Source organism: Triticum urartu, chromosome 2A, assembly GCF_056163025.1.
Source record: "Triticum urartu cultivar PI428250 chromosome 2A, HENAU_Tu73, whole genome shotgun sequence".
NCBI classification, from domain to species: domain Eukaryota; kingdom Viridiplantae; phylum Streptophyta; class Magnoliopsida; order Poales; family Poaceae; genus Triticum; species Triticum urartu.
In genome coordinates this window covers 103,891,158-103,905,679 of record NC_141874.1, presented here as the reverse complement: position 1 = coordinate 103,905,679, position 14,522 = coordinate 103,891,158, and the positions used below count along the sequence as shown (strand labels likewise).

The window sequence follows — 14,522 nt, the reverse complement described above, 5'->3', positions numbered from 1 at the left end:
CACTGTACTGATCATATGCAAAACACAAAGGAAAGAAGAAAGAAGAAGAACAGAGGGGAAAAAGTGAAGACTCTGCCTGTCAAAGGAGATGACAGTGGCATCACAGATACAGCACCTGAAGAACAAGAGGTGAAAATATGGCTCTGGAATCAGAAATGCAAATGGCCACCATTCACCAAAGCATCAGAAACGCAAGAACGAAAAAAAAAACACGGCATCAACAAATCACATCGCACGCGCTGTATCCACTCCGAAGATCTGTCAATTTTATTGGAACCAGGTTTCCATGCAGGTCAAGGACATGTAACTGATGGCATGCAAGCCGGCATTTCACACACACTCTAAGCATCGTTTTTCTTTTTCTCTCCCCTTAAATACACCCTTCTTTGGAGCAAGATCTGACCAATAGGCGCCAATCACCACACAATCTTATTCAGTCTGCGTCCAACTTTACATTTTCCAGGTCAAACCGCTGACCTACAGGCAATGAAACAGGTCAAGGATTCCAGTCAGTTAGCCAGCTCTTTGTAACCAAAAAATGGGATCAGGTAAAACCCACCTTTTAAGTTGCCTTTTCCTAGTTCAAGCTAGCAAGAGCTTCGATGAGGGAAGCGACGAAATGGGTCTGGACCTCCTCGTCGACTGTCGAGAAGAGGGGCACATGCACGAACAGAGACTTGATGCCGTGCTGCTCTGCGAACCGGAGCGAGTGGTAGTACACATAGTTGCACACGAATCGCCCGGCGTCATCCGAAGGCATCACATCGTAGCCAGTCTTTCTGAGTGACTTGGTTAACTCCTTCACTGGCAGTGTAGTCTGTATTGACCATGGAAAGTTCACAGAAGCGTGGTTAATCATAAGAAGATCGGTGCAGCAGGACTGCAGTTTCTAGCTATAATTCAGCAAGCACCCATCGTATATGAACAATCTGGCATTTACCTCTCTTGTCCGTGAGATGCTTCCATCAGATGGCACAATCGGGACTCTCTGCATGGGAACAACGAAGCTGGTAAAATGAAATGCAACTAGAAGATCTATTCATATGCAGAGCAAATGAAGGGTTTGTAATCTGACAACAACGCAACCTGAGGTTTCCACCCAAGCTCATCTGGGCAGCGGAAGGTGGCTTCATTCACAGCTTGATTCTCAAGAGCAAACCGTGATGCACCACTATTGACCCCAAAGTGGACCTGAAAAATGATCCGTACAAAAAATATCTTCAGCGACAATGGAAGCACACTAACTTTTTGTATCTTTCAGAAAACATAACAACCACAAGATGGCAGATATGTGGCAAGTTGGCAACACTTTGTAGTTCATGAACATATAATATATGATCCAATGAAACTCAAGCAATATTATTCCCCATTCTCATTTTCTGGAATGCATGTTTTTGACATATCTTGAAAGATGTAAGGTGTAAGCATGGCAGAGCATCATTGCATGACCACATCATATCAGCTACGTATAGTTACTACAATCAGCTGTGGCTTGCATACAGAAGTGGACCTCCAACTCCAACACTAGGTACTCACCAATTATATGCAATCCTAAATTACTGGCCAATGACAAGCACAAACGTAAAAGGTCCAAGTGAAGCAAATAACTTCTATATCCAAGAAATCTGGTAGAATTCAGAGTTTTGATTGGCAATGCAAGAAGAAGCTTTCAGTTGAACTATAGATAGCATTAGTTTTAAACTCCAGGCTGAGAGTATAAGAACACATCAAACAATACGAATGCACATATTAGCTGGAATTTAGAGGAAGATTGAGTCATCTAGCATGACCCTTGAAACAAATTTACCACTCAAGAGTAAGGTGAGCACTGACCCAAATTATTTGCCCCTGAGCCGATGACCCGTTCTCTCTATCTGCAATGGCAGACTCTAAAACTTTATATAGTGTTCCAAGCGCCCCCTGTCCGGCTGTTTCGAGAATTTCGCAGCTTCCAAGTACAAGATTTTTTGGCAACCCTCTCTTTTCAATGAAGGATTTAATGTTGGTCACAAGTTTCTCTGTCGGGTTCTCAGCAACACCATGGAACTTCTTAAATCCGGTAACATGGACAGTCACGATTGAAGGCCCTTCCGATCCCATTTACCCTTCTGCAAAACACAAAACAACAAGGCTTCTTAATCCAAAAGTTCAAAGGACCAATATATGCAGAAATTTTTAGGAAGGCACACACTTTACCGGACACAACAATGTGTCAACACCATCAGTGTGAACTTACTAAATCATAATACAATGAAATGGAATCTATTGCAGGCAGTTCCAACTGCCCCCACGAGAACTACTCATGCATAAAACATGCAAGGAAGTTAAAATGCCCGCAAGAGAGCGACGAAATGCAGTAAACAGTAAAAGAAATATTAGACAACTCCAGAAATAATGGACAGGTAGACTTTAAACAACAACCAGATGAGTAATTTTTGCAAGCGCCGTCTCCTAGATAGAACACACACACACGGCCGGAATCTTCTGAAATGATAAAGCAAGAAGCGAACAACAACCTTGCGGAACAAACAACAGCATCTCACGGAAAGCAAGAGATAAGCAGGAACTACTGGTAAGTAGGACCTAGCTCCTGATTGAAGTGATGAGATGAGAACCTCATCCAGATTCCAAAGCGACTCCAGACAAACGCAAGATGCAGCCCAGACCAGACCACCGGACCAAGAACAGGAACAATACCCCCACCCTGTGCACATCCGAGCTAAAGCTCGGATGTGCCAGACAGCGCATCGGCTAAGCATCAGCAGCCGTTAGCTCACGCAGGACAGACAGCACATCGGCTGAGCATCAGCGGCTGCTGCACAATTGCATCCATCCATGGACGGGGAAATTAAAATTACTCGCGCGGACATAATCAAGCACGGTGGAATCCAAGCGCGCCAACAGAAAACACACAGGGGAAAGGAACAGCATAAAGGCGCTTCTTTTTCTGAGCCTACTCTGGTGCGCGAATGTTGGTCAACTCTAGCGTGCAGCATAAACGTCAAAATCAGCCGGGACGAGGAGCTCGGGGAGCCACACAGAGCAACAAACCCCAATTCTCCACTCCCCGACGCCAATCGTGAGCACAGAGGACCGACCGGCCGCAGCCGGAGCACCGCCGGCGAACGAATCCGAGGGACACCCACCACCTTTGCACCCGATCGCCTCGAATTTCCCCTCCCGGACCCCCCGGCACGGAATCCAGCAAAGCGAGCCCCAATTCCGCGAGCGAGCTAGCAAGAGGCCCTCGCTCTCGCCTGCGAGGCGAAGCTGCGGGCGCGCCGGGCCTATCTACCCATCCACGGACACCATCGCAAGCACGAACAAACACAGAGGGAGCAGGGCAGGAATCGCCGGAGCGAGCGGAGCGCGGGGAAGGCTCACCTCGGGGGGCGGTGGCGAGGGGGGAGAATCGGTGGCCCTGGGGGAGGCGAGGGGGCGGATTGGTTCTTCGTGGCAGTGGTGGTGGTGGGATTCTTCGGGGAAATTTTTTGGGCTGGGGAGGGAGAGGGTGGGGGGAGTCGCCTGCCCGTCCTTTTAAAGCGCATCGCACCGCACCACGGGGAAGAACACTTGTTGAACTGCGCAAGGGATCAGGGTGGGGGGGGGGGGGGGGGGGGGGGGGGTTGGCCTCGGCGGGGCCCGCGTGGCGGCGACGGTGGTGCCGGCTTCGGTGGGACCCACCCCGCCCCGCCCGCTCGGTGGTTTGGCGTCGCTCGGTGCAGCGCTGGAGCAGGCTTGGCTGGGTGTCGTGTCACGGATCAGGCGCCAAATCTGCCCTACGTGCCGTGGCCGAAACTGTCACGACAGATTAAGCACTACGGCAGATGCGGTGGTATCACACAGGTGATGCACACTGTACTCTCTTTTATTCGAAAAAAAAAAATCTTCTCTGTTTTAAAAAAACCTTCCGATCAATTAGAAATAACAAGAATTACAACTCAATCTATGGATCTCCTACGACGACTACAGGCACTGGAGCGAGTCTAAGGCGTGCCGCCATTATCCCTTCCTCCCTCGTCGGAGACGAACAAACCTTGTCGTTAGAGCAACTCCAACGGGGCAGCCCAACCGGACGGGCGCTTTGTCCGCTTTTTGTCTGTTTGGGTCGGCCAGGCGGACATGCGCGTCCGTATTTTAAAATGGGTCGGCTTGACCGCCCAACGGGGAGGCCGACACAAATGTACCGACTTGGAAAAACAAGTTGCACGAAATAAACATAATTAAACATAAAATGGCCGGTCAAATACCGGCCAAAGTCCACCTAAATCTAATAAACTTAAATAAAACATTAAAAAAGTTTGCGCACGCCTGCTACCGCCCCGCACGTTACCCTAGACGTCGTCGGCCTTGCCCTTGCCGTTGACGCCGCCGTCGTCGGTGAGGTTGATGAAGACCGGAGCAGGGCCAACCCACCCGAACGTCGCCTGGTACGCTGCCAGGGCAGCCTCCTCCGACGTCTGCTGGGGCGGCAGCATTGCGGCCAGTCGCACGCGCTCCTCATCCTCCTCCTCGAGCCGGAGCGCCTCCGCGTCACGTTGGAGCATGGCCTCATAGCGCATCTGCTCCTCGCCATCGGCCTGCTCCTGGCGAAGCCAGTGCTCCTTCCAGCGCTCGAGGTGGGCCTCCTCCTGCTTCGGCGTCGCGGCGAAGTGGACGGGAGGCGCGCTCACCCACTCGCGGTACTGGCCCGTCCATGAGTAGGCCTCCTCCGGCCAAATGGGTGGAGGCGGGGAGCGCTTACGCGTTGGCTCTGGCTCCTGCTTGGGCTGGACGGGCGGCGACGGTGGCGGTGGCGGCGGCGGCACGAAGAGCGGGGTGTGGACGGAGTCCTCCGCCGCTGACAGGGCAAGGGCTTGCTCCAGCCCATCCCAGTGCGCATCCTCCTCGAGGTGGCTAGCCTCCAACGCGTGGTGGAGGGCCTCCTCGAGGGCGGCTTGGTACTCCGCCTCCGCCTCCATGTCCTCCGGGTCTACCTGCGGGGGTGGCGGGACGGCGTCGACACCCGAGCGTCGTTGCTCCTCGTGTTCGAGGGCGAACCACGCCTCCCAGTTGGTGGAGTTGGCGGCGTACTTTGGCAGCCGACGCTGCTCCGGCGTGATCTGCGCGCGGCGCCTGCACACCTCGTCGTCGTGCGCCCGCTGGCTACGCGGAACCGCCAGCACCGGGATCCGCTGCGGATCCAGATGCCAATGGTGCGACAGTGTGACATCGGGGTACGGTAGTGGCTGCCTGTAATCCCAGTACCACCGCGCTTGGTGCACCGGGATGTGCAGGCGCCGGCGACCAGGGTGGAAACGCGGCGCCGCCGGAGAAGGAGGGGGAAGGGGAGGACGGGAGGACGAGGCGCCGGGGGTGCCCTTGCCCTTGCCATTGCCATTGCTGCTGCCGAAGAGGCCCATGGGCACGCTAGGGTTTGCGGTCGCCGGCGAGGAAGCAAAGGGAGTGGTGCGGGGCCAGATGTGGACAGGAGAAGTGGATGACCCGACCCCGCCGCACGCGTGGTCAAAAAAGGACGCTTCCACTAGCTGACGCGTGGGCCCACTATCGGTGGTTGTCATAAATAAGACGACCGGTGGCGGTTGGGTGGCCACCAAGTGGGGACGCGGCGAACGGCGAGGAGACGCGCAGCGCGTCCGCTTCGCGTCCGCGCCGACGCATTCCACGAGCAATTTTGGGCCGAAAATGGGTCGGCGCGGACGCCAGGCGGACACGATTTGAGTTTGGGTCGGCGCGTTGGGTCTCCACTTTTGTCTGCACCGACCCAAACGGACGCGGGCGGACGAAATGGGTCGCTCCATTGGAGTTACTCTTATAATAGATAGTCGGGAATCGTCGTGTTGAAGCCCTAAAGGACTTCAACATCAGAACAACAATCATCAACAGAAGCATACATCGGAAGGATCAAACTTGTAAACACATGAACGACGACGATCGTCGACCGAATCAAGATGGATCCACCGGAGACCAATGAAGACGGGATCCAAACAGGTCCACCATAGACCAACACAGACCGAATTTTGTGAGATTCACCGAAGACACACATCCACACGCTCTCTGACGGCGCTAGATGCACCACCGAGACGAGCGCTAGGCAAGATGGACATAATTCCATCTTCAAAGAGTCGGTCGTGCACCTAGCCTCCCTGAGATGGACAGGATCTCTCTCACCAACAAGGACCGGGATTCATCTTGTCTCCATGTCCCTAAGGACACTCAAGGCGATGCGACGGGTGATGACACCAATGGGAGTCTGGGAAAACCCTAATCACCTTGTTCGCGTAAGACATGAGACGAAGGGGTAACTCACGTATTAGTTCGCGTAATATACAACAACAATACAAAGGTTCCTAGAAGTAACACAAATTACAACTAAATCTATGGGTCACCTAGCAACGACCATAAGCACTAGGCAAAAAATTTTACATAGTACAGACGCAAGCATTTATAAACGCGCATACACTCACTTCCATGAACGCACACACGCATCCTATTCCTATGAGCATCTCCGAGAGACTGAGCCAATATATCATCTTGAGATTTCATAAAGTCATCATAGACGTCTCCTCCCACTGAACACACATCACCGGAATTCCTGGAAAAAATCCAGGATAAATGAGCACCAGAACTTGAAAACTGATGTGCTGAGGATACCATTGTCCGCCTAACCATCCAACCACAGTTTGGTTCGCAGCAAAATTTGTTTAGTAGATGACAGAGGAGTCGTTGTGCTCAGACCCAAAGAATCGGCGCACTAAAATAGTAGCTATCGTTGATGAAGAGAAACATGGATCAAAAGAGCCATATCTACAAACGCACCAACTAAAAAGATGGTGGGCTGAATTTAGACGAATATACCAAACATCGACCGGATCCAACCAGATCCAACAAATACAAGTGCTAACCGGACCTAAGGAGATCTGCCGAAGATACACATCCACACGCACTTCGTTGACGCTAGGCGCGCGAGAAGGATATTATTCTAGCCTTGGGATGTGGTCGCGGCCTTGCCATCCCAACCCAATGGACACACTAAAATTACCTAAAGTAAGGACGGGGTCCCTTAGCCAAATGTGGGTTGTGATCCGCCACACCTCCAAGGCCCAAGGGCCACCGGAGGCGGAACATACCGGCCTAGGCAAGAGGATCTGCGGGGCCGAGGACTCGTGGAGGCATTCCCTGCTGGAATGCACAATGTCCCGATGTATATGGGCATTAACAGATGCAGAACTGATTGACAAGCTCATTGCAGCAACAGAAGTAAATCCCAAGCAATGGCTGTTCTTGATTCAGAACTCGTTATCACATGCGAATTTTGTAAAAACAACAGTCACTCTATGGGCCATTTGGCACGCTCGGAGGCAAGCTATCCATGAAGGCATATTTCAGAGCCCGGGAGCTACACACGGATTCATTGATCGGTTCATCTCCGAACTTGAAACCACCAAGCAACCGGCCACGGGCAGAGCAGTTGGGATAGCCAGAAGTGGACGCTGAACACGACCGAAAGCTCCATGTGGTTTCTCCAAAATACATGTTGATGCAGGGGTGGCAAGATCGAGCGGAGCTGCAGTGGCGGTCTGCAGAGACAACCAAGGCAATTACATGGGAAGTTCATCTTTGATCATCCCGGGACTACAAGATGCAAGTATTCTGGAGACGATAGCCTGCCGAGAGGCACTAGCGCTAGCAGAAGATCTTGCCATCCAGAACTTTGTTATGGCATCAGATGCACAACAGGTGGTTAATGACATTGCCTGAGGTAGCCGAGGCCGACATGTTGTCATCATTGAAGAGACCAGAGCAAGGAATTTCAATTGTACCTTTTCTTTTGAAAGTCGTGTAGTCAATGAGGATGCTCATAAGTTAGCTAGATTTTCCCTTTCGCTAGCTTGTGGTCGCCATACTTGGCTTTTGCAACCCCATAACTCAAATGTAATCCCATTATCTGTGGTCTTTGATGAATAAAGAGTTGCATTATCCCTAAAAAAGGCGAGAGGATGGAAACCCTAATCTCTCGTGAGCCACGTGTCGCGGTTTTGTTGAATTACGACATCTTGATTGCACATTGTCCTCGCACGACCACAAACTCATGTTTCATCAATTTTGTTGCCCGGATTATCAGCAACCCTAGGTTGAAATGAAGATAAGTTCAAGACCATTGGGGAGATTTTGAAGCCAACAACTCCTGTAGCAAGTGGCCGCCGCTTTGTTGATCATCCCAACGAAAACAAAGGATATCACTTTGGGTGAACTGGTTGTTGAGTCGTGTGGTGCGGAATGATGGCTCCCCCTTCTCCCTTCTCCCCCTCTCGCCCGGGGCGTTCTCCGTCCACCCCCGCCCCTCCATCCCCCTCCCCGTCGCCGGTGGCAGCCCGGGCGTCTTCCCCTCCCCTCGCTGATGCGACCCTCCCCCTTTCCCCTGCCCGCGTGACGGTGTTGTCTTCCCCTCCTCCCTCTCCTCTGCCCGCGTTGGGATCTCGCTTTTGGGCTCTCGCCTCCATTGAGGATGAGCCGTGGTCTGCTCCTCCCTCCCCGCGCTGCTCGCCGGTGGATCTGGGGCGGCCGTTGGCCCTTCCTCCTGTGCCCCATCCCCGCGAGTTTGCTCCTAGTGGGAGGGGATGGCCTCTGGCGATTGCGGAGCCCGATGTTGGCTGGATCCGGGTTTCCCGTCGTCGGTGCAAGTTCGGTAAGTGCTCGGCTGCCTCTTCTGGTTCGGGGATTCTGGGCGCCGCCCTTGATGGGGTGCTTGGTGGCTCCCCATCATCCTCTTCCTCCGGTGGTGCTTCCCCGTCTACCGCGCCGCCGGCGGCGGTGCTCCCGGGGCGGTTGGTGCCGCCGATGATGCTTGATCTAGATCTGGTGGCCGCTCCATTGGCTAATGGGCCGCTGGATGGGCCCTCTGGTGGGCTTCTTGGGCCTCTCGCTATTGTCCCACCTGGTGGGCCCTCTCCTCCCCCTCTCTCGTCCATCGTCGATTTTCCCCCTCTAATTTCTACTGGCCCAGTTAGGATACCCGCTGTGCTGCCACCTCTCCCCTCTTCGTTGGCCCATTCAGCCCGCCGGGCCTAGGTGGGCACGGCTTCGACCGACTACTTATGGATCCCTCGTGGCTCATTCCCCCCTTTGCTAGGGTTTCCGGCTTCCGCTGCAGATCTGCGCCGCCACCGCTTTCCCATCCGCCGTCTCATCAGATCTAGGCCTCCTCCTCCCCTTCTCCTCTCCTTTGCTGCGGTGCTCTCCATGCACAAATCTCGGGGCTCGTCGTGCGAGGCCGTGTCGGGCAGTAAGAGGCCGCGTGAGGCGTCGCCTATGTCGGTGGTGGATCTGGAGTTCGAGGCCGAGCTCCGCTCCAAGCTGGAGGCGGAGCAGGCGGCTCGCGAGTAGGCGGCTCGGGACCATGCGGCCTGGACTGCGGGGCCAGAGTGGTCGCACCGCTCGGAGCGGGGACGCGCCCCTGGTTCTGGCCCTCCGCGTCCTGGGTCTGGTCCTTCTCCCCATCCTGTGATGGATCCATGGGAGGCGGCGGCGGCCTCTGGTGGTGGGGGTTCTTCCTCTTCGGGCTCCTTGCCTGTGCCTGGTGCGGGGCACGGCGCGCCTGCCCCGGGGCGTTTCCCCCCTCCTCCTCGTCCGGCTGGTGCGGGCGTGGGGTCCCGTCCGCTGCCTCGGTCCTTCGTGGGGCCGGCGCGGCGCCCCTCTGGCCCCTTCCCTGGATCTTCCTCCCCTCCGGTGGTGGGGGACGGGATCCTGCCTCCTCCTCCTCCCCTCCCGCATCCCCTCCCTTCATCTGCCTCCAACAGCAACTCTTCGGTGCTCACCTGCTCCGCCTGCCACCAACCCAACCACTTTCGATCTCGCTGTACCAACCCCCCGTTTTGCCTGATTTGCCGATCTGAGGGGCACCTCATGGTCAACTGCTCTAATAGACTGAAACCTCCCTCGCTCCTCCAGTTTGGCACTGGCCTCCCTGGCTGTGCCTTCTTTGCTTTTGATTTTGATCTGCCTACTCTGGAGGTGGCCCCCTCGCTTTCGAATGCTGCTATTGTTTCGGTGAAGGACCAGAAGATCTCTCCCCAGACCTTACTCGATGGGCTCCGGATCTGGGATGAGGCTGGATGGGATTGGCAAGTGGCCCAGATTTCTGATCATGAGTTTTCAGTCGTGTTCCCTTCCAAGGAGTGTCTGCGGATGATTGCTTCCTGTACTAGATTTATCCTTCCCCTCAACCAACTGGTCGTCTCGGTCAAGCCGGCATCTTGCAATGGTACGGCGGTTGGCCCTCTTTCTCAGGTCTGGGTTCTAATTGATGATTTACCAGCTGGACTCCGCTCGTCTGCCTTTCTCATGGCGGTGGGGGTTCTTATTGGGAAGCCCGTGGAGGTGGATTTGGAATCTCTGAATAAGGTTGGCCCCGCTAGGATGAAGATTTGGTGTCTGGATCCGGGTCGTGTTCATGGTTTGGTCGACGTTTTCCCCTCTCCCAACGGTATCAGGCTCAGGGTGCGGGTGGAGGGGGCGGCTGCCTATCAACCCCCTCCTCCCCCTTCTCCTCCTTCTAATCCCTCGGATAAACACGATAAGGACGGGGATGGATCGATGGGTGGGAACAACCACAGTGATGGCTCCAATCTCCGTTTCACCCAATCTGAATGGGATGGCTTGGCTGAGTCTAAAAGGGAACTGTTCCAGTCTCAAGCTCCCTCTGGTGCTGCCCCTCAGGAGGCTTTGGCGATCCCTCCTTCTGATTCCATGGTGGATGCTCCTGATGATGGTTCTCTGAAGATTCCGCCTGTGTAGGCTACCCCCATGTCTGGTGCTTGCTCCAACCTCCCGGCTCGCCCGATCTCCCCCACTCGCTCCGGGATTGAGGATCTGCCTGCCTCCCCTGAGCGTGATGCGGTGGGTGCCCAGTCTCAGCGGAAGAAGAAATCCTCGGTGCGCAAATTCTCAGCTAAGAGCAGGAATTCTCTGGGCTCTAAACAATCCACTGCCGGTGTCTGCCGTCGTCTCGACAAGGATCTCGGGTCCATGTCTCGCTCTGGTCCATCTTCGGCTTCCCCCTTGCCACGGGCGCAGGCAATTCGGTCGCCGGTGTCTACAGCTCGCAAAGGCCGCAGGGTGGCCAACCCGGGTGGATCTGTTCTGGAGCGGGCGGAAAAGCGGGCTGCCGCGAAGGATCTTCCTACCCCAGGTACTCATCCCACTCATCCCGTTGGTTCTTCTCCGCTTCGCCTGGTTTTACCTACTCTCTCGGATAATCATCTTTTTAAAGTCATGTCGGATGTGGGAGTGGTGGTTGATCCTAATGTTGGTTCTCCTAGTTCTCTTATTACAAGTATTCGGGCTAACGAGGTGGCTCAGGAGGCCATTGCTAAAGCTAAAGAGGCTGTTTCCTCCGACACTACTGTTTCTATCAATCCTTTGGGTCCGGAGGCGGGTGTGGGTGCTGGTTGTGGCTAGCCCCAGCCCTGTTCCTCCAGGAGGGGCACTTCTAAAAGAGTTAAAACCTGCGCGGCCCCCAGCAGGTCTAGTCTCCGCATTAAGAATCTTTCATATAAATAAAAGCTTTATTTTGGAATATTAGAGGGTTCGGCGCTAGGGGGCATCGTGACCAAATTAAAGATATGATCCGCTCGAGCCATATTGACTTCGTGGGGTTGGTTGAAACTTTTAAGGAATCCTTTTCCCCTAATGAACTTTCTGCTATCGTGGGTATGGATAGATTTGATTGGCATGTATTACCTTCCTCTGGCCACTCGGGTGGGATCTTGATAGGCTCAAATAAGGATCTTTTGGGTTAGTGTTGTACTCTGTCGTAAAGCGCTGAATACTCTCATGGAGGTAATCGTGGTATATGGGCCTGCGACCACTCTATTGCTCCTTTGTTTCTTAACGAACTTTCTGTGAAGATCGAATCCTGTAACCTCCCGATGGTTATCAGGGGTGATTTTAATCTCCTTCGCTTCCCTTCTGATAAAAGCAACGATATTTTCTCTTGGCCTTTGGTGAATGCTTTTAACGAGTTTATTAGCTCCAATGCTATTCGTGAACTTCCCCGGGTTGGAGCCCGCTTTACTTGGTCCAATCACCAGGCTATTCCTATTAGATCTGTTCTGGATAGAGTTTTCATATGTCCTAGGTGGGACTCCCTCTTTCCTAGGGCTTCCCTTGGTGCCAAATGTATTGTCGGTTCTGACCATACCCCTCTAATTGTTGACGATGGCTCTGTTAACCTTAGACCCCCGGCCAGATTTCAATTTGATGCCTCTTGGCTTCTCGTTGATGGTTTTTGTGATATGTTAGCCGTGAAGATATCCCACCTGCTCTCCTCTAATTCGCGCTCTTTTGGTCCTCTAGATGATTGGCACTCTTGTTACTACAATCTGCGTAAGTTTCTTAGAGGCTGGTCTCGGAATCGCGTGGCGGAGGAGCGCCGCTCCAAAGAGTTTCTCGAGACCCAAATCTCGGCCCTAGACTTGACTGTCGACTCTGTTGGACTATCCGAGGATGGGTGGTCTGTGAGGTATAACCTCGAGGCTGCCTTACTGCAGTTGCACCATCAGGCTGAGGTGTTTTGGCGTCAGCGGGGTACGCTCAATTGGACGCTTAAAGGCGATTCCCCCACTGCCTATTTTTTGCCATAGCGAACGGTCGGAGGAGGCTTTGTGGCATCAACAATCTGATCATCAATGGTGCGCGGTCTTCGGACCAATTTGTTATTATGAATCACGTGCGAGACTTCTTCTCTTCTTTGCTTGGGGCGAAACCTCCTTCGGGCTTCTCGATCTCCCCTTCTCTCTGGAACATGGGTTTAAAAGTTTTGGCCGAGGACAACGCCTCGTTGATGATCCCCCTATCTGATCAGGAAATCTGGGATATTGTTAACTCTGCTAACCCGAATGCGGCCTCCGGGCCTGACGGCTTTTCTATCCCTTTCTTCCGAAAATTCTGGCCTTAGTTAAAGCAGCTGGTTTGCAGTGTCATACAGGGCTTTTGCCTTGGTTATATCGATATTTCCCGCTTGAACTACGCCGTCATTACTCTGATTCCCAAGGTCAAGGGGGCTGATTTAATCTCTCAATTTCGTCCTATTGCTCTGACTAATAATTTTGCCAAATTCCCGGCTAAGGGCTTTGCTAACCGCCTTTCTCCTATTGCTCATAGAGTTATTAGCCCCTTCCAATCTGCTTTCATTAAGGGTCGTTTTATTTTAGATGGTATTCTTTCCTTGCACGAAATTGTGCATGACCTGCACTCTCGGAGCTCTAAAGCGATTATTCTTAAGTTAGATTTTGAGAAAGCATACGACTCGGTCAGTTGGTCTTTTTTGAAGCAGGTTCTGCTCGTGAAAGGTTTTGATGGAGCTTACGTGCATCGTATCATGCAGTTGGTCACTGGGGGCCACACTGCCGTGTCGGTGAATGGGCATATTAGTAATTTTTTGCCAATGGCAGGGGTCTTCGTCTAGGGGATCCTGCTTCCCCTGTTCTTTTTAACTTTGTGGACGATGCCTTTTCCTGTATCCTCACGAGGGCGGCTCAATGTGGTCACATTAGTCCGGTGGTCTCTCATCTAATTCCGGAAGGGGTTTCTCACCTTCAGTATGCCGACGATACGATCATTATGGTTGAGCTGGATGATGCGTGTATTGCCAATTTGAAATTCATCCCTCTTTGCTTTGAAGCGGTCTCTGGTTTGAAGATTAACTTCTCCAAGAGTGAGGTTCTAGTTACTGGTGTTGATGATGCGGAAGCCTTGCGTGTGGCCAGGTTTCTTAACTGCTCTTTAGGTTCTTTTCCATTCAAATATTTGGGCCTCCCAATTTCCCCTCTTAAACTTCTTGCTAAGGACTTTGCCCCGGCTGTCGCTAAAGTGGGGAACACGGTCCTTCCTTGGCGCGGCAGATACAATATTGTAACGCCCGGATAATCACGCTACAGTGATCTCACGTTAATGGTGACACGTCACCTCTGTCACTGTAATTAATCTCGGGTTAATTCAAAACCGTTTCAAATTTAAATCCTAAATAAGTCAAACGACAAAAGTTTTCAAATATTAAAATAAAATGTTCGGGCTATGTCTATTATTGCATCGGTAATTATGGTGAAGTAAACACATTTTTATAAAATGCCTAAATACTTTTAAATGAATTAAACAGAAAAGAAATAATAAAAGAAAATACAAAAGGGGAAAACAAAAAAAACAAAAAACAAAGAAAAGGAAAAGTGCCCCTGGCCCGACTGGGCCAACCGGCCCAGCTGGCCACTTCCGCCGGCCCGGTCGAACCGGCCCAACCGGCCACCCCTTATCCCCACGACCGAACCCTAACCCCACCCCGTCGCCCCACTCGCACCCCCCCACTCCTCTCCCCCTCTCCCGATCCGATCTGGGGGCGGGATCGAACCCCCCCAGCGCCCGAGGCCGCTGCCCCTGACGCCGCCCCGACGGCCGGGCCCCGCCACCCGGTGCTGCCCGATGCCGCTTGCCGTTGCCCGCCAATGCCGTTGCTCGTCGCCTCCCCG

General features: G+C 53.1%; 1 protein-coding gene across 1 annotated transcript; it reads right to left on the bottom strand.

The window, feature by feature from the left end:
- Positions 1–244: 244 nt before the first annotated feature.
- Positions 245–3,539, bottom strand: LOC147984113 (Peptidase C15, pyroglutamyl peptidase I-like protein). Its single transcript, XM_087543376.1, has 6 exons — positions 3,385–3,539; positions 1,834–2,108; positions 1,087–1,191; positions 941–988; positions 560–817; positions 245–477 (listed from the first exon to the last, which is right to left on the bottom strand). Exons 2-5 carry the CDS (start codon positions 2,098–2,100, stop codon positions 578–580), a joined length of 660 nt encoding a protein of 219 aa, XP_087399502.1. The 5' UTR covers positions 2,101–2,108; positions 3,385–3,539; the 3' UTR covers positions 245–477; positions 560–577.
- Between the last annotated feature and the right edge of the window lie 10,983 nt (positions 3,540–14,522).

What these genes read in the sequence shown, in the direction of transcription:
- LOC147984113 (XM_087543376.1), bottom strand. Translation starts at nt 2,100, where the DNA reads ATGGGATCGGAAGGGCCTTCAATCGTGACTGTCCATGTTACCGGATTT. An exon ending in CTCAGGGGCAAATAATTTGG is followed by an intron (nt 1,192 to 1,833) that starts GTCAGTGCTCAC and finishes ATCATTTTTCAG; the next exon opens with GTCCACTTTGGGGTCAATAG. An exon ending in AGCTTGGGTGGAAACCTCAG is followed by an intron (nt 989 to 1,086) that starts GTTGCGTTGTTG and finishes GTTCCCATGCAG; the next exon opens with AGAGTCCCGATTGTGCCATC.